Source organism: Bombus vancouverensis, chromosome 18 (genome assembly GCF_051014615.1).
Source record: "Bombus vancouverensis nearcticus chromosome 18, iyBomVanc1_principal, whole genome shotgun sequence".
In the NCBI taxonomy this organism is placed as follows: domain Eukaryota; kingdom Metazoa; phylum Arthropoda; class Insecta; order Hymenoptera; family Apidae; genus Bombus; species Bombus vancouverensis.
In genome coordinates, this window is record NC_134928.1 from 4,059,967 (window position 1) to 4,086,320 (window position 26,354).

At 37.4% G+C, this 26,354-nt stretch overlaps 2 protein-coding genes across 11 annotated transcripts in view; both read right to left on the reverse strand.

Moving 5' to 3' along the window:
- Btk29A (tyrosine-protein kinase Btk29A) overlaps nucleotides 1-26,354 on the reverse strand; it is a 341,971-nt gene that overhangs the window by 61,715 nt on the left and 253,902 nt on the right. The window lies entirely within an intron of this gene.
- Nucleotides 23,305-24,528, reverse strand: LOC117160323 (uncharacterized). Its single transcript, XM_033341015.2, has one exon. It carries the CDS (start codon nucleotides 24,428-24,430, stop codon nucleotides 23,399-23,401), a length of 1,032 nt encoding a protein of 343 aa, XP_033196906.1. The 5' UTR covers nucleotides 24,431-24,528; the 3' UTR covers nucleotides 23,305-23,398.

A 26,354-nucleotide genomic window follows, 5' to 3' on the forward strand; every position in this document is an offset into this window, starting at 1 on the left:
AATATATATACTACCTTTCTTTAGGTACTTCGTATGTATATGTAATGGGTTGATAAGAAAATTCGTAGTGTTTTTCACAATTGACATGTTCCGTGGTAGATTTTGAAAAGATTGCAAAAGGACTTCCCTTTGCACAAATTTTATCCATATTTAAAAGAAATACTACGTATATTTCGGTCGATAAAATGTGTATGCGATAAAAATACATTTGCTTCAAATTGTGCTCAAAGTTCGTTACTAACTTTTTGAATAATCTCATATCTTGTACTTGGATTCTGTAGCTTCACTACATAACGCTAAACTAGTAAGTAATAATTTCTCCGTCGATAATGACGAATCTGAATTTTATTTGCCAGAAGCTAATACAAACTCTCTTCTTTACGTGAAGCTATTAAAATCCTTCGCTAGAACAGAACCATCGATACGATAGCTTGCCGATATTCGTCCTGAAATACTATAACGTTTTCTCAGGAGTACAGCGATATGACAGGACAATAAAACCTGAAAAATTGCGGTGTAATCTCTGCAACGGAATGAATACACATATAGGTAGATACACGCAGGTTTTTATGGATGTACCGTTGGTAGGTAAGAATGGTCGCAAATTAGAAAATGAAGAAGATTTGGGAAAAAACGTAGAAGCGGGATTTCTATCTCCTATGATCTCTCCCTGTTAAACCTTCTTTCATCTAAAATTCATCTGGACGAGCCCAGGAGTAATATAAAAGGGAGATTCTTAAGCAGCCTCGTTAAATACACAGCGACGGTATCGTCACTTTTATGTCACAAAATGTAAACGTACACTTTATACGAACATCGATAGTCTATGTCGTTTGAACAGATATTAGGCGACTTGTTAACATTCTAATATAACTTCTAACTTTTCCTGATTAAAGAAGCTTAAAACGGAAGTAGGGGGTGAGATTGTAAGAGGCTAAAAACAGAAATTGTTATAAAAAAGAACGAGAGTCAGATTTGACTAGCTGAAGCGAGTTAAGCTGTGCAGGAGTTGAACTACCTTAGCATTTAATGACTTATCGTTTGCGATAGTACTATATATAATATTTCTGCCATGCTTGAGCGGAGGTTGAAGGCTTTCGAGCCTGGAAGTTCAGCCAGCTCATTTCTAAGAACTATAAAAAGAACTTCTAACTACCCGATGTAAACTTCTTATGGCCTGAGCAATCGCATCATTATATAGCTTTTTTACGCTCGACGTATTTATACGTCACATTTCTTTATTGCACCAATTTCTACATTCTACAAAGTCTATACATAACACATGATACCAAAAATTATTTTAGCTGCACATCCACATAATGGTCAAATTCGAAGACCTTTGTATCCATGCCAGTTAATATATTGTTCGCAAGGTTTAAGATTTTCAATGCTGGAATTCCTCCAAATCCATTATGTTTCATTACAGTGATCATTGTTATGAGAGAGATCAAGATGGATAGTCCATTGAACTTCCATTTTCTTTCCTCAGAATGAAATATTTTGCAGACTTTTCTGAATATTCTATACAATTCATCAAAGTTTTTCTCAATAAGCTTCGAAAAACAAAACTCAAAACAGGTAATAGATATCAATAACAAAACTAATTTCAATTTCAATATCATGTTTCTATAACATTATGAACATCGTTGTATATTCCACAATAAATCGTTACCTTTCGTAAATGTATTCAACTGATTAATCGTTTTCTTATAAATCTCTACAAATATCACAATTTGTATAAGATCAGCAAGGCTACTACGAGCAGGAATGTATGCTTCTTGCTGCCTGTTGATCACAGACAATTCCTTGTCTCGACGACGACAACTTTATTCCCATGCTAGTGCTTCGTAAATTACGACGCCAAAAAGAAATATCCGACGGTGCTGCTCGGTGTCCAAGCTCACTATTAGGATGTCGATAGTAATGATCGATCGCCGGTAAAAGAGAAACAAATCGACTATGTTTTTTATCTTTCTCGGCCACGAATTCATCGCCAGCTTGTCTTTTCGTGCGTCAACATCGAAAACCAACGATATCTTCTCTGTGCAATTGTTCGTTTGCCTGGCAAATTCTTGTGACTGTCCTGTCTCGCGCGTACAATCGTGTTTACCGAAACCATTCGTTCGAACGATCAGGAGGCTGAATAGTTTTGCGTTTAGTCGTTCGATTAATTGAACGCGTTAATTGGACTATTTGGCCGCGTTTTGTTCCGCGATTAATTGGACGCGATCGCTGCACAGGATGGTGAAGAGAGATGACCATGTAGTTGTCTGTTAACGTGGCTTGTCCGGCTACCGATTACTTGTACCATGTGTAATTCCATCGATGTTTCAAATTTTTTATTGGCAATGATATATGGAAGCTCCCCTTCTATTTATAATTTTTAGAACGAACTAATCTTTTGCGATGTAGTTTAAAGATTAGACTCAAATTTTTTGTTAGTTATGAGTCTTAGGATGCATTAATATTTTATAACATTATGGAATGCAATAACTTGAAGATTCGATATCCATGCGTTCATATTTTATTTTAACTGTTTATACTCGAAACTATTTTATTTCATTGATACATTTCAACATCGATGTCAAATGGTTTATTTATAACAATTACTATCTTTCTTTCTATTGAATATACAAAATTCTGGGTTATAGAGGATTAAACTAAATTTTCCAGGTTTGCAAGTGTGATATATATTAGGACATTGCAGGTATAACAATGCTGATGAATGTTGCAAGGATATTCAGTGGATAGTTTAGTATCCTAGTGAGGTTAATCCTTAATCTTCGTTTAAGAATCGAAGCAAAAAGTGAAAGATACAATAACGATACTAGAAGAATCAGCTTGAAATTATTACTTCAATATATACAGGGTGGTTGGTAACTGGTGGTACAAGCGGAAAGGGGGTGATTCTACGCGAAAAAAGAAGTCGAAAATATAGAATAAAAATTTTTCGTTCGAGGCTTTGTTTTCGAGAAAATCGACTTTGAATTTTCGCTCGGAACGCGTGCGGTACGTTATAACCGATCTCACTGTAGATCGTCGTTTCGATGAAAAAATTTCAAAAAAAAAAAACAAATTTAAAAAAAAATTTTTATTGTATATAATTGAATTGTTACTTTACATTTTACGGCTGCAGTATATCTTTCACAATAGATTTTTATTTTTCTCCCGTAAATATAATACATAACTATTATTCGCGAATGTAATGTATTTAAGGAATACATTTTCGAAAGCCTTTCGGCGCGTAGAAAATATTTACAAATTAGGAGAATATTTCGTAAGCGAATAATATTTCGAAAAAGAAATTTCTCAAATTCAATAGCTTATTTTATCCGTCACGTTTATATCACGAACATATTGCGATCGTATAGAACATAATACTTCCGTTTAACGTATATCGTATTAACACTCTCGCGCGATCCCCTCTAAATCCTGACGCTTTTTTTCCTCGAGGTCGCTTCAACCTGAATTTTACATGTTTCAAGGGATTAACGACCAAACGAAAGTTTCGGCTTGGCACAGAGGTTGCACGCCTCAATATCTTCAGCGTCGTGAATTTTTCTGGAGAATTACGGAAGAACTTTAATTATAAAGAAGATAACGACAAGTGCCCGTGATATCGGTGCTTTTATAGAAAACTCTTAATAGAAGAGGGGAAAAGAAAAAGGGGAAGCAGGAAACCTGATATTCTGCTCGATGGAACAACACTTCAAGCCTTACAACAGAGTAAAAATGAGACGAACTTCCCAATCGTCCATAGTTACGTAAGAAATGCTTAACTGCGTGTATGCACACAAATAGACATATATATTAGCGTTAAATATGGATGTGTATCGCGCCAATATGTTCCAAGTGCTAAATTCAAAGCACAAAGTCATTTGCTTGGAGAAATTGTAATGGCCAAATATCGGTGAATCTGAATCTACCATAAAATGCATATAATACGCGATGCTTCTTTAACAACTGGCATCTTAATATCTTCGTACATATGCATATGAACGTATGAAAGACGACGAAGGGAAAAAGTTGCATGGGAAGATTCTCTTTGTACATTTCTCTGAAGGGATTCGATAAAACGGAACGTCGTCTTTAACTCTTTAGATGGAACGATACGTCAAGCTGAGATGTATTCTTCGTTAGAATATTGCAACATTTTCTCGTGAAATTGTATTCAAAGCTTCCGAGAAATGTTAATTCGACGAGACGTCGAGTTTCGATTGGCACGGCGAGGTGTTTGACGAATACTCGACGAACGTGCTTGAGGAAGTCTCGTAATTTAGTTAAGAATTAATTTGGTTCGCTTTAGATTATCAGTCTTGTCCAATTTTGTTTCTTTTTCATATAATAGAAAATTGTAAGTAGAGTACAGTAATTTACTTGTATGTAGTATGGCAACACAGTCACATTACTAAAAATTTCTGACTAAATATAACTGCGTGGACTCTCGAGGAAGCATTGCTATCTCTAAGGAAGATTAGATGTAAGAGAAAACGATGGAGGACAAGGTGCTAAGAACTAAGAAGTAAATTCGTAGCCAATTCTCTTTCACAATATAATGGAACGTTAAAAACGGAATTTCATAATATCATGTATATTAATTGAAACAAAGATTGCAAATAAATTGTCGTATTAACACAAACGTAGCCTTTAAAAAATTAAATTCAAAATACAACTTATTTGGATGACACATTGTCTTTCTCAATTGCACGATTTGCTGTATATATCGACGCTATAGGTCCGATGTGTGGGACTGGAAACAGTAAACTGTGCCGCGAAGGGGCTACGTTTCGAGTCGAAGTTTTGGACGTATTATCGTCGAGATTGAATCTGTGCAGATTACTCGGGCATCTTCGGACGAAATGTGGCAACGGTGTCGCAGCGTGTGCTCGATCGAAAAGCGCTCGGTACCATCGACCGCAAAGAAGGAAAGGGAATTGTTCGGATTTCTGCCCAGAGCTGTGTGTCTTCGCGTGTTTCATAATACAATTCGTGCCATGAGACAGGCACAGGAAATGATACGAAGAGAAAGAGACATATATATTTGAAACGACGAATGAAGACGCTCTCGAGCATCGCGACACCTCCTTCGCGAGATTACTACTACGCTTTATTATAGTTTTGTGAGAAATTGAACGCACGAAATGTTCGAGATATTACTTGGACTGGCAGCACTGATTCTTGAGAGGAATTCTTACTTTGGTGCATTATATTGATTAAAGTTTCGAGTATCGATATCGACGAGATTGTGTATAGTATCATAGTATACTTTCCAGTTATTTTTAGCAGTTTCTTATTGTTATTTTTTTGTTTTTTTTTTATTAATGTCCTAAGATATGCCAAGATTTAAGATTATTGGTGTAGAATATATTGTAGTATTTTTTACTTTATTTTTATCCGCTTCTTGGGATTAAATTGTAATCATTTCGTTCGTTAGCGAAAATCGGCCATTTGATTTAAGACCAAGGTCTAATATCAGCAAATTCATACGTATCAATTAAAGAATATGACAAAGATAGAAACAAGATACATACGATCTTCTACCAACGACAGCAACTAATTACGGGAATAAGAAAAAACGGAATGAACAGGATTTTTAAAAAAATATAGAGATTAAAATAACGCCATTGCGTCTGGTCGAGGCAACTGTTTAACTCGGCTAGTCAATACGAGCGGATGAAGCAATTGTCGTACGAGAGAGTGTCAAAGTGAAAGGACCGTGCGTTATTATTATGATATCATTGCAAGCGATCCAATCTACTTAATATTGTAATGGCGGTGTAAGCTTGATTAAATCAGAGTTAGGACAAGCGAGAAGAACCGGTTACAAGGTCGTCGAGCTTTTCACTAATTTCCCACGCTGAAGAAAGTACGTACTTATCTGAAAATAGTACTGGAGCTCGATAATTGGAAATTTTTTTACAGCACCTGAGATGCTTATGGAGTACGTAAAAATTGTTAAAATTACGTCTTTGTGTACATTTTCGAGATATCGATGGAAATTTTGTTTTCTTGGCAATTTTTGTTAGAAGCCATTCGAATTCTATGTGTAGGGCATTTATGCTATTTCTTCTCAGCGTTTTTCTCGTAAACGATAAGCGTAAGGAAAAAAATGAAACAGGAAGACGATGAATGGTCCAAGATGAACTACATATCCACGATAATATTCTTGCATGGGGCAAGTAGAATAGAACAGCTGCAAATTACAGAACGAAGGAGACAAAAGAAAAGAGGGTGATTTTTATTTCCTGTGTGAAACTCCCTTTTTATCCAACATTCATCTCGACAAGCAGAGGAATAATATGAAAGAGAGTTTCTTAAGTAGCGTCGTTAAATATAAGACTCTATCGCCATTTTTATGTCACAAAATGTAAATCACATTTTACACGGCATTCACAGCCTGTATAGCTTCAACAGATATTAAACGACATATTAAAAAACGAAAATATTTAATCGAAACAAGAACTATTAGAGTAACTGTATACATTACCTTCCCCAATTCCACAAATTTGTTGATTAGAATTTTGTAACAACATGATACCCTCGTTGCTTCTAGGTAGAACAATTTTACATGCATAAAAAGAAATATCTCGACAGCTATAATTCTGCACATTGCACATTGGAAGGAGTAGAATATGATTGTTTTGCTAATATCATCAAGCTGCTGAAGAGAGTTAGATAAACTGTAGTATCTTCAACGACATGAGCGAACGTTTTCCAATTTAAAAATATCAGAATGAGATGTTACTAGATATCGAGAGATGTTGATATTCTAGTATGACTTGTAACTTTTCTTGCTCAATGAGGGTTAAAACGAAGGTATGAAATGAGATTGTCAGATCCTAAAAACAGAGATTGTTGTAAAAAGGTACGAGGGTCAGATTTGTCTAGCTGAAGCGAATTAAGCTGTGTGAAAATTCAACTAGCTTAGCATGTAGATCTAACGATTCATCATCTGCGATAGCACCATGTGCCTCTGCGATGCTTTTGCGGAAGCCTAAGACTTGCGAGCCTGAAAGCTCCGCTCTGGCTCACTAGTAAGAAGCGTAAAAAGAACCTCTAACTCCGCTATCTTAGGTACTCGATGTAGACTTGTCACACTTTGGCCAAACTCATTGATTTTTGCGCTCGACATGTTTATGCGTCACATTTTTTTATTTCACCAATTTGTACATTCTGCAATCTTCGCATAACACATTATACCAAGAATTATTTTAGCTGTATATTTATAAATATAATGGTAAAATGGAAACTCATTTACTTTTATGCCAGTTAATTTATTGTTTGTAAGGTTTACGAATGCCAGCACTGGAAGGTCTTCAAACACACCAGGTTGCATTGTAACGATTTTATTATTAGCGAGATCCAACACGTTTAAATCCGTTAGTCCATGAAACATTGCAAAGATAATTGCAATTAGTTGATTCGTGCTCAGGTGCAGCTGCTTCAAGTAATTCATGTCTGGAAACGATGCTACCTCGATATTTGCTATTTGATTGTAGTCTAAGTTCAAATCATATAAACCAATTAGTTGTTTGTAATCGATGTAAGACACTCTGCTTAACTGATTTCCTTCCAATATGAGATAGCCTAACCTAACCCCAATCCTTGTAGGATTCCTGGCTGGATGATGGTTAATTTATCGTTTCCCAATTCCAGAAGGTTCCATCCTACAATATATCTACAAACTGCAGGCTCTACGCTAATAACCTTATTATCGTTTAACCGGAGGCGAATATACTGCTGTAACCGAGCTCCTGTCGATCGGTTCGATGTCGTTCAATCCGAAATTCAGCCCCAACAAATGCGGCACGTCCGCGAATGAGGTCTGGGGATATCTCGTTAATCTTATTGTACATCAAATACAGGAAACTCAATTGCTTTGGTTCTGAGAATAGATTTGGCAACACTGGTATGACATTGTACGTTAGGTTTAGCTAGAATACATTTTCCAATCCTTTAAACGATTCCTTCTTCATTTCTCAGGTTTTCTTACCTTGACGAAAGTTCAGTCTCGCAGGTGTTAAATTTTTGAAACCGTTTCCCCCGATGGCCCACACGTTCAAGTGGAGGATCTTTGATCCTAAGTCAGATTCTTGTACGATGACGTCCGCCATGTTTTCCATTTTGTCACGCACCTCGTACTTTCCTATCTGTCTGTACGTCTGTTCTTGCACCGATCGACCGATAGGCGAAATCAGTAAGACGAGCATCGAAGAAAGTCAGACGGCCAGGAAAGATATTAAGAAGAATAAAATGGATAAAATTAAACATCTTGAGATCGAGTTTTCGCGCCCCAGGCTAAGCGATTGACGATCGGACCGTGACTGACGTGTCACTCTGAATATTTGTTGGTTTAGCAGCTCTGTTAGATGGAAGCAACGACCTCTATACCGTTTAGGTTGAATGGGAATTCGCTAGGTGCCACTTACGTGCTAAAATGATGTTCAAGCGGTGATATAATGGACATAAACGAGGTGGAATTTTTATAATGAAATTTTTGTTGAAATATCGAATATATCAATTTTTTATCCATTTTAAAATTCTATGGTATACATTTACCTTTGCATAAGTTTTGAAGCAAATAGTAGTTGCTAAAGGATTTAAGAAGTTAGGGTTTAAATATATTGTGAATTAATCGTTTTTCGAGCACTTTAGCTGAATATTTTGTTCGTAGGATGACGAGAAGATTTGATGTGTGAAAAAAAGGGGAAGGTTTCCATTAAAAAAAGAAAATAGATGTGCTTTTTGCACTTGGGAAAAAAATATCATCGTCAATACGTAGTTCACTTTGAACAATACACCTTTTTAGCTTTATCACTACGTTTGCAGGAATAACGCTGGAAATTAGTAGCATGAGCAGTCTGCATATACAGTTAGATTCTTCAAATAATTTAAAAATCTTGTGAACTTTAAAAGAGAGGTTACGTGGAAATATTTTCGATGAACTTCAGGTATTGTTAGATTTCTTTTTCTAATGATATTTTACGAAATAGTGTTACGTCAAATGTTTATGTTACAGTTTGTTATTAATTTGTTACACTAGTTCGTCCTACAACACCAAAAGCCCTATAACACAATATAGAAATTATCTTGCAATTATGATATCAATTCTTTTGCAAAGATGATAGTAGTATCAACGTGGTTTGATCGTAACAAAGTTCACGTGATGCATATAAATCGTACGAATAATAATAAATAATAAAGTACGAATTAATTTATAGGAAATGTTCAATTATACTTTTCGCTTATGTTCAAACCTCGGGATGAAAAATGTTGAAAGTGGCGGATTTCCCCATTGAAATCATGCTAAAGTGCTTTCGATCGCCGTAAAGGAACGAATCTTCTGGCAGATTCTTGTAAAACTATTCAAACATTTTTTGCGTGGATAACGGAATAGGAGCGACGGCGATCTAAAATGGATAAAAATCGAACAAAGCGTCTGAAATCAGTTAGGATAGACTCTAACGATGCAAGAACGCCATCGTCTCATTTTCCGTGACACTTTAAGCACTTAAGTAACAGCAATTATTTCCAGATGTCAGCAGTACATGCACCACCGCGACATAAAATGACATTACAAAAATGAAAACAATGAGCTGGTGTTTGGTGTAAGATGCCCAAGAAATACTCGACGGTGTTCAACAATATAATTTGTTTAACAATCAACAATTAACAATCCTCGCCTTCAAGTGGTTTCGTATAATTCTCCATTACCACTGATTTTCTCGCTTCTCCACGAGACTTGCTTCGACGTTGAAACTTGATCCTTCGCACTTGGCTATTCAAACTCGAATGCCTCTGTTTACAGATTCGTTTCTTTTGTTGCCCTTCGATATCCCCACTACGCGCGCGTTCGTTAGACGTACACGACCGTTGCCAAGTACGCTTTCTTCCAAATATTCGGCGAAAGGACCGTAGGGATATCGATGGCTCGTTATGCATATCGGCCTTACGCTTCGATGATGTGTTTTGTGTCGCGAAGCCGTCGGAAAGTTTTATCGTCGAATGCCGTCGGAAAGTTTCGCCGTCGAGTGCCGCCACAAATATTTTCAATCCTTAGGTGACATCGCAGCGGGAGACTTCAATGCAAAGCACTAAGCCAGGCAAAGCACAGACACGGCTGTACTAGTCAGGCGCACTAATGCAGAAACATCTACCACATTACTGCAAGAGCACATCAGAAAATAGAAAAATGGCTACCAGACAAACAAATAAAAGCAAACCCCAGTAAATGCAACGATATTATATTTACACTAAGAAAACGGGAATCACCAAATATCCAATTAAATGGCACGCGTATAACACAAACAAGGCAAGTTAAATACCTGGAACTTCACTTAGACACACAACTTACATGGAAGCATACTAAATCAATTATAGACAAAATACAGATAAAAAGAAGACAAATGTACTGGTTAACTAATCGAAGTTCTAAACTCAGCATAGAAAATAAACTAAAAATCTACAAAACGATAGTAAAACCAATTTGGACGTACGGAATACCACTACGGGGGGCAGCAGCAATGAGTCACATAGATAAACTAGAGTCGCTGCAATCGAAGATATTGAGAACAATAGCGAACGCCCTCTGGTATGTCAGAAACGAGGATATACGTAAAGACTTGAAAATACCAACGGTGAAAGAAGAAATCGGCAGGTACGCAAAAATATACAAGGAAAGAACGGCAACACAGCCAAACCAGCTGGCTGCCGAAGCGAGCAGAACTCTGATAGAAAAAAGACTAAAAAGGGAACAGCCCACTGACCTCGCTAAGGAAATAAAATGGTCAAAATCGAAGATGATATCCCGTTGGGGGTAGCCATCCACCTTTTATTATTTAGCAATAAAGTTAGAAAAATTTACCAAATGTCCAGTTAAACAAATTGTAAAGTACAAATTAAATAACAAAAAAAAAAAGAAAAAATAAAAAACTAAGCACTTGGCACGTCGAATCGGATCCCTTGCGATTTCACCTTTTTCCTTAGCTTTGTTTCACACGCTATAGTGTGAAACGCACACATGGAAGGTGTGGAAAATTGTTGAATTTATCGTCGCTTAAATCGAATATTATCAGTTCAGTAAGCTAAAAGGCTCTAAGACGATTTATTTCTTGTTGTATAATGGTCGACGAGTAGAGGGGAGAAAGTCGTGGAAAAATAGTTGCCGAACGAATTAATCGTTCTTTTGTCCTGTGTTAGTGAATGCACGATCGAGATTCGTGAAAATTGTTACCACTTTTGGAGGGGAAAGAGAGATTTTTCACACGGATTACCGACAATAAGCGAATTCCTCGGTTCAACGAGCAAACCACTGGCTGATCGATTATTACACCGTTTTACTTCTTTGTTGCTATCCTTGTCGAACGTGTGTTAAAAACCGAAAGTGAAACTGTCTATTAATAACGTTCAAACTGGGATACGTTGGTACAGATTTTTTAAAAAATTGCTTCAAAAAGATTGTAACTTTCTTGATAGTTTTTACAACAGTATCATTAGAGAATGAAAATGGACGAATACGGAAAGACTTTATAGGATGAAATAATAAGATTACGACGAAGAAAGTAGAAGTAAATTAGGAAGATCTTCTTAAACTTGCCAGGATTGAACACTGTAAAGTAGATTAATGAATTTTATTATGCCCTTACCGTAGTCAACCCTTGCGTATTGCTTTAGGTATATAGAAAAAGAGATAAAAATGCTAAATGATTATGCTTGAAATCCAAAGAATACAAATTCTCTAAAATTTTCTCGAATTTGTCAAGAGCGAAAAGTTGAACATTTTGTGGCCTTGAGAGTCTCCAAGTCTTGTGGCATTATAGACAAACGCGCGAATCTCGTGACAAATATGAGCATAAAAGGCGATGAAAGGTGATGCTAACGTTTAGTTTCCAAAGATCTGTAGCGGCACTTGGCAACAATGTATATCGCCGAAGCGAAGTGCCATCAATATCCCAACAGTCCTTCCACCAATTGTTCGAGAAGAAGGAGTGCGTGGCAACGGTCGCGGACACCAAACAAACGCGTGGATAGTGGGGATGGATATTGAGGGGCGACAAAAAGAAAAGAAACGAATCCGATCGACAGTTAAGTTTGAACCGGCAAGCAATAAAGTTGAGTTGTAACCGCGCAGCGAGATTGACTAGCGAAACCGAGAACGATACGCGACGCGTACAAAAGAAGACACTTGTTAATAAACATATTGTTGACCTAAACACCGAGTGATTATTTAACGCACTACACCCAATGTTACTTCACATTAAACCAAAGTTGAGAAAACACTGTGTTAAAAACACGTGTCAACCGTGAAAAGGCAAATCAATTTCGCAAATTCTTAGCATTCCGTTGATGTTATACATTCAGTTCCATATTCAGCGTTATTCAGTTAGTGCGACATTCGGGTCTTGAATAACCTGAAACTCGTTTCAAATCTCGTCCAGCAACTTCTATGTACTATGGATAATAAAACAAAGTAAAAAGAAAAACGACTAGAAAATAAAACGCCTCTATTAGAGCCATTAGAAATGACTCATTGCAGATTGCAGGACACGCTTCACCAACCATACGACAAATAGTATATGTATAATGATTGAACACGGTCAGGACCACGAACCTTATATTTTATAGGATGGAACACGCGTTTTAATTCGGGAAAAAATTTTTTTATCGCTACAGAGTGGACTGTGCATCGCTCCGAAGTTCTGGCTATCGTTGTTCGTTCGACTGTTACTTTCTACGATTTATTACAGGTCATCTGGCTGGCCAAGCCAATTAAATCGAATCCCTGCTCCATCGGTGAATCCCGTCGATACCGTGGAAGATACTTTTTAGCCGGTTCACAGGATTCTGGATCGGCGATTTCCAGAGAATAGACCGATAAAATCAGTTGACTGACATTCCACGCCGCATCCTTTGTTTGTTAGAGAATTTCTCGGATCAATTATTCCTCGCAGAATTGATAGGTTTGCTTCGTTTCTGTGCAGTTTTTAAAAAAATAATAGCGAAAAGCAAAAATAAAAAACATAGCGACAAAAGGAAACAGAAATATTTCCTCAATATTTGTAATATTCCTTTTCAAGATTTGTAACTGTAAAATTTCACATTTTCTCATATAAACAGCTCAAGAACTCTCATCACCTGTTTTTCTATGCACAAAATCCCAATTCTCTGTTCACTATATACATGTCATAGTTAATGCAATGAGACTATATTTAATACAACTAAAAACAGACATTCGTTCCATCCGATAAATATTTACAATATATATACTACCTTTCTTTAGGTACTTCGTATGTATATGTAATGGGTTGATAAGAAAATTCGTAGTGTTTTTCACAATTGACATGTTCCGTGGTAGATTTTGAAAAGATTGCAAAAGGACTTCCCTTTGCACAAATTTTATCCATATTTAAAAGAAATACTACGTATATTTCGGTCGATAAAATGTGTATGCGATAAAAATACATTTGCTTCAAATTGTGCTCAAAGTTCGTTACTAACTTTTTGAATAATCTCATATCTTGTACTTGGATTCTGTAGCTTCACTACATAACGCTAAACTAGTAAGTAATAATTTCTCCGTCGATAATGACGAATCTGAATTTTATTTGCCAGAAGCTAATACAAACTCTCTTCTTTACGTGAAGCTATTAAAATCCTTCGCTAGAACAGAACCATCGATACGATAGCTTGCCGATATTCGTCCTGAAATACTATAACGTTTTCTCAGGAGTACAGCGATATGACAGGACAATAAAACCTGAAAAATTGCGGTGTAATCTCTGCAACGGAATGAATACACATATAGGTAGATACACGCAGGTTTTTATGGATGTACCGTTGGTAGGTAAGAATGGTCGCAAATTAGAAAATGAAGAAGATTTGGGAAGAAACGTAGAAGCGGGTAATCCTGGAAACGATCCTGTTGATCGATTCGATATCGTCGAATGCCAAACCAAACCACAACAAATGTGACACGACAGCGGACGAGTCTTGGGATATCTCGTTGATCTTATTGGAGGTCAGACATGGCGAAATGCAATTGCTTCAGCTCTCAGAACAGATTCGGTGACAGAGGTATAACGTTACTGTCTAGGTCTAGCCGTTCCAATCTTTCCAGTCCATTAAACGATTATTTTACTTCACAAACTTCTTTCCCACGGAGATCATGTTACCCAGACCAACGATCAGCCCCATGGCCGATATATTTTTGAAAGTGTTTTCTCGAATAGCCAGCAGGTTGAAACCGCAAAACTCTTATTCTGGGACAAATTCTTTTTGGATAACGTCTACCAGAGTTCCCCTTTTTATCACATACTTTGAGCGTATCTGTTTGTCTGCACGTCGATCGTCCACCGATCGAACGATCGGCGAAAACAGTAACACGATCGATAAAACGGATAGAAGGAATTGAAACATCGTAAGACCGAGTTTTTGTGCGACAGACGAAGCGATTGACGATTGAATCGTGACTGACATTTCTCCCTGTCACATCATATTTTTATATTGTTCACGATCACGAGGAATCCGTTAGGAAAATATATTTTCTAGCCGCGTAAATTAAGATGGCGCGTAAATTAAGATGGCGCGTAAATTAGGATGGCGCGTAAATTAGGATGGCGCGTAAATTAGGATGGCGCGTAAATTAAGATGACGCGTAAGTTGAGGCACGATTGTTCGTATTAAAATGATATTCATGCGATGAGAATTTTGCAGTAACGTTGAATATATGAATTCTTCACGTTCGCATAAATTTTCAACCAGATTCAGATATTTAGCCGACATTTCTTAATTTTCTATACAATTTGTCTAAAATTTTCTCAATCACCTTACAAAAACAAAACTCAAAACAGCTGTTGGAGATCAATAATACAACTTTAATAATTTAATATCATGTTTCTGTAACATTACAAACGTTTCTGTGTATTCTAAATAGTAATCTCTCATAAATTATATCATTCCAACTAATTAATTTATCTGTATAACCTGATCATGTATCAAATTTTAAACGAGATCAGCAAGGATACTACAAACAGAGATGTATGCTCCATGCTGTTAGTTGACCATAGACGAATCTTCATCTTGATGATGTCAATCTTATCCCTATCCGCTTGGTTCGTAAATTACAACGCCAAAAAGAATGTCGTTCGGTGTCTGGCTTAGTATGACGATGTCGATCATAATGATTGATCGCTGATGAAAAAGCAGCAGAAAAGTTGACTGTGTTTTATTTTACTCGGCCTCGACATCGTCGCTCGTTTGTCTCTCCGTGCATTAGCATGGAAAACTGACGACGACCCCTTCTGTGCAACTGTTTGTTTGCCTGGCAAATTCTGTCGTCGACAGGTGCTGCTACGTAGTACCCACGCGACTGCCGCAATAGACAGTCCAGTCCCGTCCTGTCTCGCGCGTGCGGCCATATTTACACAAGCGATTCGTTCATAACATCAGGACAACGAATAATTTTGCGCTATGTCGGTCGATTATTTGAACGCGTTAATTGGTCTACTTGGGCGCGTTCTGTTCGACGATTAATTGGGTGCGATTGTTGCACAGGGAGGTCAAATGGAGTGACTGTGTTGTTGTTTGTTAACGTGGCTTGTCCGGCTACCGATTACTTGTACCATGTGTAATTCCATCGATGTTTCAAATCTTTTATTGGCAATGATATATGGAAGCTTCTCTTCTATTTATAATTTTTAGAACGAACTAATCTTTTGCGATGTAGTTTAAAGATTAGACTCAAATTTTTTGTTAGTTATGAGTCTTAGGATGCATTAATATTTTATAACATTATGGAATACAATAACTTGAAGATTCGATATCCATGCGTTCATATTTTATTTTAACTGTTTATACTCGAAACTATTTTATTTCATTGATATAGTTCAACATCGATGTCAAATGGTTTATTTATAACAATTACTATCTTTCTTTCCATTGAATATACAAAATTCTGGGTTATAGAAGATTAAACTAAATTTTCCAGGTTTGCAAGTGTGATATATTAGGGCATTGCAGGTATAACAATGCTGATGAATGTTGCAAGGATATTCAGTGGACAGTGTAGTATCCTAGTGAGTTTAATCTATAATCTTCGTTTACGAATCGAAGCAAAAAGCGGAAGATACAATAACGATACTAGAAGAATCAGCTTGAAATTATTACTTCAATATATACAAGGTGGTTGGTAACTGGTGGTACAAGCGAAAAGGAGGTGATTCTACGCGAAAAAAGAAGTCGAAAATATAGAATAAAAATTTTTCGTTCGAGGCTTTGTTTTCGAGAAAATCGACTTTGAATTTTCGCTCGGTACGCGTGCGGTACGTTATAACCGATCTCACTGTAGATCGTTGTCTCGATGAAAAAATTTCAAAAAAAAAAAAAATTTTTATTGTATATAATTGAATTGTTACTTTACATTTTACGGCTGCAGTATATCTTTCACAATGGATTTTTATTTTTCTCCCGTAAATATAATACATAACTATTATTCGCGAATGTAATGTATTTAAGGAATACATTTTCGAAAGCCTTTCGGCGCGTAGAAAATATTTACAAATTAGGAGAATATTTCGTAAGCGAATAATATTTCGAAAAAGAAATTTCTCAAATTCAATAGCTTATTTTATCCGTCACGTTTATATCACGAACATATTGCGATCGTATAGAACATAATACTTCCGTTTAACGTATATCGTATTACCACTCTCGCGCGATCCCCTCTAAATCCTGGCGCTTTTTTTCCTCGAGGTCGCTTCAACCTGAATTTTACATGTTTCAAGGGATTAACGACCAAACGAAAGTTTCGGCTTGGCACAGAGGTTGCACGCCTCAATATCTTCAGCGTCGTGAATTTTTCTGGAGAATTACGGAAGAACTTTAATTATAAAGAAGATAACGACAAGTGCCCGTGATATCGGTGCTTTTATAGAAAACTCTTAATAGAAGAGGGGAAAAGAAAAAGGGGAAGCAGGAAACCTGATATTCTGCTCGATGGAACAACACTTCAAGCCTTACAACAGAGTAAAAATGAGACGAACTTCCCAATCGTCCATAGTTACGTAAGAAATGCTTAACTGCGTGTATGCACACAAATAGACATATATATTAGCGTTAAATATGGATGTGTATCGCGCCAATATGTTCCAAGTGCTAAATTCAAAGCACAAAGTCATTTGCTTGGAGAAATTGTAATGGCCAAATATCGGTGAATCTGAATCTACCATAAAATGCATATAATACGCGATGCTTCTTTAACAACTGGCATCTTAATATCTTCGTACATATGCATATGAACGTATGAAAGACGACGAAGGGAAAAAGTTGCATGGGAAGATTCTCTTTGTACATTTCTCTGAAGGGATTCGATAAAACGGAACGTCGTCTTTAACTCTTTAGATGGAACGATACGTCAAGCTGAGATGTATTCTTCGTTAGAATATTGCAACATTTTCTCGTGAAATTGTATTCAAAGCTTCCGAGAAATGTTAATTCGACGAGACGTCGAGTTTCGATTGGCACGGCGAGGTGTTTGACGAATACTCGACGAACGTGCTTGAGGAAGTCTCGTAATTTAGTTAAGAATTAATTTGGTTCGCTTTAGATTATCAGTCTTGTCCAATTTTGTTTCTTTTTCATATAATAGAAAATTGTAAGTAGAGTACAGTAATTTACTTGTATGTAGTATGGCAACACAGTCACATTACTAAAAATTTCTGACTAAATATAACTGCGTGGACTCTCGAGGAAGCATTGCTATCTCTAAGGAAGATTAGATGTAAGAGAAAACGATGGAGGACAAGGTGCTAAGAACTAAGAAGTAAATTCGTAGCCAATTCTCTTTCACAATATAATGGAACGTTAAAAACGGAATTTCATAATATCATGTATATTAATTGAAACAAAGATTGCAAATAAATTGTCGTATTAACACAAACGTAGCCTTTAAAAAATTAAATTCAAAATACAACTTATTTGGATGACACATTGTCTTTCTCAATTGCACGATTTGCTGTATATATCGACGCTATAGGTCCGATGTGTGGGACTGGAAACAGTAAACTGTGCCGCGAAGGGGCTACGTTTCGAGTCGAAGTTTTGGACGTATTATCGTCGAGATTGAATCTGTGCAGATTACTCGGGCATCTTCGGACGAAATGTGGCAACGGTGTCGCAGCGTGTGCTCGATCGAAAAGCGCTCGGTACCATCGACCGCAAAGAAGGAAAGGGAATTGTTCGGATTTCTGCCCAGAGCTGTGTGTCTTCGCGTGTTTCATAATACAATTCGTGCCATGAGACAGGCACAGGAAATGATACGAAGAGAAAGAGACATATATATTTGAAACGACGAATGAAGACGCTCTCGAGCATCGCGACACCTCCTTCGCGAGATTACTACTACGCTTTATTATAGTTTTGTGAGAAATTGAACGCACGAAATGTTCGAGATATTACTTGGACTGGCAGCACTGATTCTTGAGAGGAATTCTTACTTTGGTGCATTATATTGATTAAAGTTTCGAGTATCGATATCGACGAGATTGTGTATAGTATCATAGTATACTTTCCAGTTATTTTTAGCAGTTTCTTATTGTTATTTTTTTGTTTTTTTTTTATTAATGTCCTAAGATATGCCAAGATTTAAGATTATTGGTGTAGAATATATTGTAGTATTTTTTACTTTATTTTTATCCGCTTCTTGGGATTAAATTGTAATCATTTCGTTCGTTAGCGAAAATCGGCCATTTGATTTAAGACCAAGGTCTAATATCAGCAAATTCATACGTATCAATTAAAGAATATGACAAAGATAGAAACAAGATACATACGATCTTCTACCAACGACAGCAACTAATTACGGGAATAAGAAAAAACGGAATGAACAGGATTTTTAAAAAAATATAGAGATTAAAATAACGCCATTGCGTCTGGTCGAGGCAACTGTTTAACTCGGCTAGTCAATACGAGCGGATGAAGCAATTGTCGTACGAGAGAGTGTCAAAGTGAAAGGACCGTGCGTTATTATTATGATATCATTGCAAGCGATCCAATCTACTTAATATTGTAATGGCGGTGTAAGCTTGATTAAATCAGAGTTAGGACAAGCGAGATGAACCGGTTACAAGGTCGTCGAGCTTTTCACTAATTTCCCACGCTGAAGAAAGTACGTACTTATCTGAAAATAGTACTGGAGCTCGATAATTGGAAATTTTTTTACAGCACCTGAGATGCTTATGGAGTACGTAAAAATTGTTAAAATTACGTCTTTGTGTACATTTTCGAGATATCGATGGAAATTTTGGTTTCTTGGCAATTTTTGTTAAAAGCCATTCGAATTCTATGTGTAGGGCATTTATGCTATTTCTTCCCAACGTTTTTCTCGTAAACGATAAGCGTAAGGAAAAAAAGGAAACAGGAAAACGATGAATGGTCCAAGATGAACTACATATCCACGATAATATTCTTGCATGGGGCAAGTAGAATAGAACAGCTGCAAATTACAGAACGAAGGAGACTTGGAACAAAAGAAAAGAGGGTGATTTTTATTTCCTGTGTGAAACTCCCTTTTTATCCAACATTCATCTCGACAAGCAGAGGAATAATATGAAAGAGAGTTTCTTAAGTAGCGTCGTTAAATATAAGACTCTATCGCCATTTTTATGTCACAAAATGTAAATCACATTTTGCACGACATTCACAGCCTGTATAGTTTCAACAGATATTAAACGACGTATTAAAAAACGTAGTTATCAAAATCTAAGTGTTTATCAACATTCTAGCGATAATGATCGAAGATAAGACAAAACTGAATTCATAGTATCGGCCCGCCAAATTCAAGCGTCGTAGAAATGGCATCTCGTATGCAGCAACCTAATAATTTCACGCTTTTCAAACGGTCTAACGTACGACCACGCTCGGTGTTCCTGTCACGTTCCATAGCTGTTCTCAGATGCGTCGTGAGTGCGTTTTTGCCGCCACTGAATGGCCGTTGTAAATCAAACCCGAGGTGTCTCTGCCGCTCCTCCTGTCGTTCTAGGTATACCGTATACCCAGATAGAGACGGGACTCGCACAAGTATCTGTTTCTTGAAACGATACACACGAGTGTAATGTCACACGACCGCTCAAAAACCGCACTTTTACCGACGCCATTTGTATCGATTCAATGGCCGCTGCTAACCGCTACGATTCTAACGCGAGTCCCTGTGATGAATATCGCGTCTCGTGCTAAAGATGACATGTCGTTCGAGCAGTTGACAAGTACAAACGCGGCTCATACTAACTTTTGTGCTGATACGAATGGATTTCTCAATCGTAATCGAGCAGCTTTCTGAAAAAGATAAGACGATAAGTAAATCTACCTAACCTAAAATTAGCTACGTTTCGATCGTTTCTAACAGGATCCTAAAGAACCTTTACAAAACAAATTAAAATTTTATAATAATTCAACCAGTTGAGTGGAAAATGTATGTAGTACACGTATGTATGTACGTATTGTACGTTTATTTCTAGAGAAAACTTTTCAAATAACGACGAGAAGAATTAATATCAAAATTAATGTAACACAATTGGAAGTGAAACTTGTATGAAAAAAATCAGATTAGAAGCAATGGAGAAAGCAAGCCTCTAACCACATCTGAACAATTTCTACAAAATTTCTGTAAGACTTCATGAATTTAAATTAGTCGTTTTGACTAGTGGATAATTTCTAATGTAACCTTTCTGCATAGTTGAGATTATTTGCATTATTTGGGTAATCTTAAGAATGATTGAACAAAGGATTGAATATTGAATTAGTAAGCAGAGTTAGGATATTGAGATGATTTCGTTAATCATTGTTGTTTAATTTAAGGAATTTTGCTTTTAGAATCTACAAACAATGCTTCATTGTTCATTGTTCTGACGCTTTATAAATTTCCGGTATGTGTATTATTTTAGTTGAAAATTGTGGATCTTTGAAGCCGAAATAATGTTATAGGAACACTAAATTTATACTGAGGATTAATATTAAAATAATGATATATTTATTTCATGGACGATTCCTTATATATTCATCGATACACACTTGCACGCGTCTCAGCACTTTCTTCCAGTTAACCGACTGAACAGTTTACATTCCTTTGTTTTCGAGACGCTGCGCACACACATACTTCCACACACTGATATTCACATACAAGTATCTCTACTACGCATTTAACCCAGCCCAGCACAGAAAATTACACATATCTCAACAATTTCTAAAGAATCATGTGTCTATCGTCCAAGAAACGTTCAGTGAAATGTCAACCTTCGACGCGTACGTACTACGAGTTTAGCCTGCTGAATGATTGATTCCATTGCGCCAGGATCGATCAGAGTTTATGTGCGAAGGTCGCAATCTTGACAAATTGCCTGTCCTTGATACGAAGGTAGCTACTGAAGCGAACTTTCTTCCAGATTTTTACGATAAGCACTCGCCAAAATTTTTTTACGCATCACGTAAAGCAGTGAAGATCCAGATTGACGTTGGTATCATTTGAAAATTTCCCTGTTATGTATCTCGATTGTTTCTTTCTATTGCAGCTAAGTGATTGCGGATTTTGTCACTAGGTGGTATTGCCAACCCAACATTTCAATATTCTCACGTATTTTTCCTTTTGTTTCTTTAAATATCTTTATCCAATTCAAGTTCTAGCCAATTTTAGTGTTTCCCATACACACTTACATTTTAATACTTTTATACAAACTTTTATTTGCAGCATTGCTTTTAGTTCAACATTTTCCAAACTACTTCTCTTTCCAAATAAACCTATCTTACACTTTTTTCTCTATGGAGGATTGCAAATATTTTTCTGTAGAATTATTCTATTCCCTTAACTACCGATACTGTATTTTTTTAAACATGTACATTCTATTGGGTTGGCAACTAAGTGATTGTGGATTTTGTCAATTTAACTCCAACCTAACCTCAACCTAACGCCACCTAATGACAAAATCCGCAATCACTTAGTTGCCAATCCAATATCAGAAGATGTAAATCCTATGTCTTCAAATCCTGCACGAATGTTTTACGTACTAAAATATTCAAGGAAAAGTGGATGAAGGCTGAGAATACGAAGTTGGATCAATTTGGTAGAAAGTCGTTCTCGTCCAGCCATTAACTCTTTTCGACAGCCTTTTCCATTTCCACCTACTTTCCCAGCTTCGATTTGGAATTCCTACAAGGGAGCGCTTCCACAGCTACTTCGCTATTCTGATTCCAATATTTTTCTCGAAAGCTTCCACCCATCTCATTATCTCTTGCTTTTCCTAACAAGAGTACAATTTTTTCTTAATCTGCAATGCACGTAACACAAACGTAACACAAAGCTCGGATCTTTAGATTTTAGTGTAACGAACAGCAATCGCCTTCCAGTTTGTAATTTCGTATTTTTCTATGATTCTAAGCATTAACAAAAATAATTAAAAAAAAATTCATTATTTTTGGAATACGGAAGAAATTTCGAAATTTGCAGGAAATGGAAGTTGTTTGAAAAGTGTGGCGTGCATTTCGGCTAACAAAATGGCGACGCTATTTCTCGCGCTCATTTCACGTTGAACAACGTGCGCGTTTAAAACGCAACACTTGACTCGCGCGTGCCGCACTCTCTTGTTGCACGCTGATAACGCCAGAAAGAACAACGACCGACAGAAGTTTCCACTTATCTAATGTCGGCCAGCGAGATTAACGAGAATCGCGTACATCTGACACCACATAACACGAATTCCCCTTAAAAACCGAGTAAATAAAAATAAGATTTCTTTGAACTGAAATGAATCTGGATTAGATAACTGAAAAAAAATCTGCAATCGCTTTTAACTTTGTTCAGATCATGTTGCTACTAGATCAGAATACTACGAATACGTGATTTGATAGGTTTTAAAAATACACCATTGAATTTGAAATAATTGTAAGAATTGAAAATAATTCTGCAAACAATATCCTGAATTAAGTTTAGTTTAATTTTTTTCTGGCAGTGAGAAAATTTTGCCTATTATTGCTTGGCAACTAAGTGATTGCGGATTTTGTCATTACCACCTAATGACAAAATCCGCAATCACTTAGTTTCCAACCTAATAGTTCCAGAACTCTCATTAGGTTAGGTTTTACAAACATAATTTAATTGCAAGCTAAATCAGTGTAGACTTGAATTTTTCTTTCAGCTGACTGAGAAGTTTTGAGGCCTAAAACTCTATGGAAAAATCAATGCAATGTACGTATTGGCATTTTACTATAACAGTAATAATTGAAGAAATAGAGCCAGGACAAAGACAAGTTGGTCATTGATTTAACATGTACAACGTCACACTCCTTTATTACACCGATCTCTACATTCTGCAAACTGTGTATAACACTCCGTATAGCAGAGAATAGCCTCGCCTTACGTATACAGAATAGTCAAACTGGTCAGTCCAAAGTCCTTTCTATCTACGTCAGTTAATTTATTGTTCGCCAGGATTAAGGTTTTCAGCGCTGAAAGGCCTGCAAACGCACCAGATTGCACTACAGCGATCTTGTTATCAGAGAGATCCAACCTTTTCAAGTTGGACAGTCCATTGAACACTCCGGAGTCAACTCGGGTCAGTTGGTTCTTCCTCAGGTCCAATTGTTCCAACTGACTGAGATCTGAGAATGCTCCTGACTCGATACTTGCTATCTGATTGTGATGCAGGTTCAAAATCCTTAAACCAATCAGTCCTTTGAAATCGTTCTTGGACACGCTGGTCAATTCATTCTCTTCGAGAAAGAGACCGTCCAACTTGTGCAATCCTCGCAGCACCCCTGGCTGAATTGAGGTTAGTTTATTGTTCTCCAAGTGAAGACGGGTCAATTCTGGCATCTGACTGAACGCTCCAGTCTCTATGCTGGTGATTTTATTGTCGTTTAACCAGAGGAACGTCAGCGACGAAGATAATCCTGAGAACGAGTCCTTGTTCACCGATTCGATGTCGTTGTGTCCCAAGTACAGCCACATCAAGTTGGACAGATCAGCGAAAGTGTCTTTGGGTATCTCGCTGATCTTATTGAAGATCAGAGATAGCGAATGCAATTGCTTCAGTTCTGAGAACAGATTCGGTGACAGAGATATAACGTTGCTGTCTAGGTCCAGCCGTTCCAGTTTCTCCAATCCTTTGAACGACTTCTTTTTCACCGCGGAGATTTTGTTACCCAGACCGAAGCTCAGCTTCGTGGTCGTTAGATTCTTGAAGGTGTTTTCTCGAATAGCCAGCAGGTTCAAGTCGTGAATCTCTAACGTTTCCTCGAATTCTTGTTGGCTGACGTCCACCAGGGTTCCCTTTTTGTCGCACACCTTGTACCCTTTTATCTGCCTGCAGGTCTGTTGTTCCTGCGATCGAACGATCGTGGAAAACAGTAAAACGATCGATAGAACGGACAGATACGATTTCAGCATTTTCAGATCGAGTTTTCACGCACCAGGTTAAGTTATTAACGATCGGATCGTGACTGACCATCCGTTCTCAGCTCTCGTATACGTTGTTCGGTGCATAACGTTTGCAGAGCCTCGATTAGATAGGGGCCACGACCTCTGACACGCTTCTCGCGAAAATCTGACTTTCAACCTTATTTACGCATCCAATACCTTATCAACATTACGATTTCGTCCCACTTCCGCGCATCTTGCCACCACGCATCGTTTCTTCCACGCTACGTTATCGCTTGTTTTCCAATGAAATTCTTTTCCACACTGCAGTTGACGAATTGTTGAGAATCGCGCGTAATATCGTGACCGTTTGATTTTTCTGCCATCCACGACTGCCTCAGAAGTTGTATGAGAATATGAACGGGGAGCGTACGGTTGAATAATCTGGATAGCAAGCGATAAGCACTGTTGCAGGCTGATTGTGTAGCAAGATACTGTAAATAGGTGTCAAGCGGTGGAAGACTGATTGCACGAGGGAAAATGGTGTAAATATTAGAAGACGAGGTGAAATCCTATATCATCCTCAGAAACAGAGACAAATCCTCTTGAATCCTTAACGGTCGACGATCAATTGCTGAATTGCAAGCGAATACAGATCAGATTCTAAAGATTAACTTCTTAGTAGTGAAAGTAACACCTAATTTGATGTAGTATCGTGGACAGATTGCCTAAGGAATATCTGCTGAACCATAAACAATGTTGCGAGAAAGTCTAAGTGCCGACAGCATAGACCTAACCTCAACCTAACCTCAACCTAACCCCAAAAGAGTCTGGAAACTTCAATGGGCCGAGTGGCCCATCAATGTGTCGTTGGTCCTTCAGTCGAATAGTTACGCGGTGGAAGGTCTACGTGACTGTTAGGTTGAAGACACGGGCAGTGGTGCAATTAAGAAAATCACTGGTCGTCCGAATGGTTTCGCGTAAATTGAAACGTTCCACGAGCAAGGTAAGTCAAAATTCAGACTTTAGATGTACTGACAGAATTTGTTACGTGAATCCAACAGAGTGACAGTTAAGAATGTTAGAACAGAGTGTCTGGAGAGCTGATTTTGGGAAGGTTTATATATACTATGGGTTTGGCTCTTATGGAGAGGGCGTTGCCGGGGCCCAAGGTCACAGGTGGCCATACTGTTACTGTTTTCTCACACTGCAACACCCTCTACGTTGTTGTTTCGATGGCCAGCAAGATGTTCGTTAGATATTCTTGGTTTTTCTATTGCTAATTTATGGCTCTGTGACATGACCATGATCGCGGCGGTTACGGAACACGTATGTGGTGAGGCTGTGAGAAAAGACAAAGGGATGCTTAAGGGAGAAAGACGAATTACCAGGCAGTCGTTAACTAAGAGTGGAGTTGTGAGGAGTGGAGAGTGGACTTGCCAAGTTGTTATGAGTTGTAAACTACTAATTGTGAGTTGCGAATTATCCATTTAGTTATCTTAATTATACAGTACTACTGTATTCAGTTCATGTTAAATGACCGTTTCCTGTTTAACACATTGTAAATAGATGCATCTATCAATAAACTTATGATTTAGGATATAAATCATTGGGAACCCTAATTTCTAATATTTCTGAATAAATAAATCCTATGGCGGTAACATGAAATTCTCTGCTCGTGCCATCGATCAGATCGCCATCGTAAAATTCAATATATCGTCTACCGTTACACGCCAGCTAATTCTTTAACGTTCTGATCATAATTCTTAAACCTCTGAATAATTTTTTAGCTTTACCCCACCTTCTGTAAGTGTCCTGTTCTTTACGAACAGTTAACGTGCGTAAGCAATTGATGATGACCTTATGTGCACGTGTCAGAAAATTCGATAAAGTGCAAGTATTCGGTGCATGGATTTCAGCGTACCCCAGTTGCGTGCAGGTGCACTGAAACAAG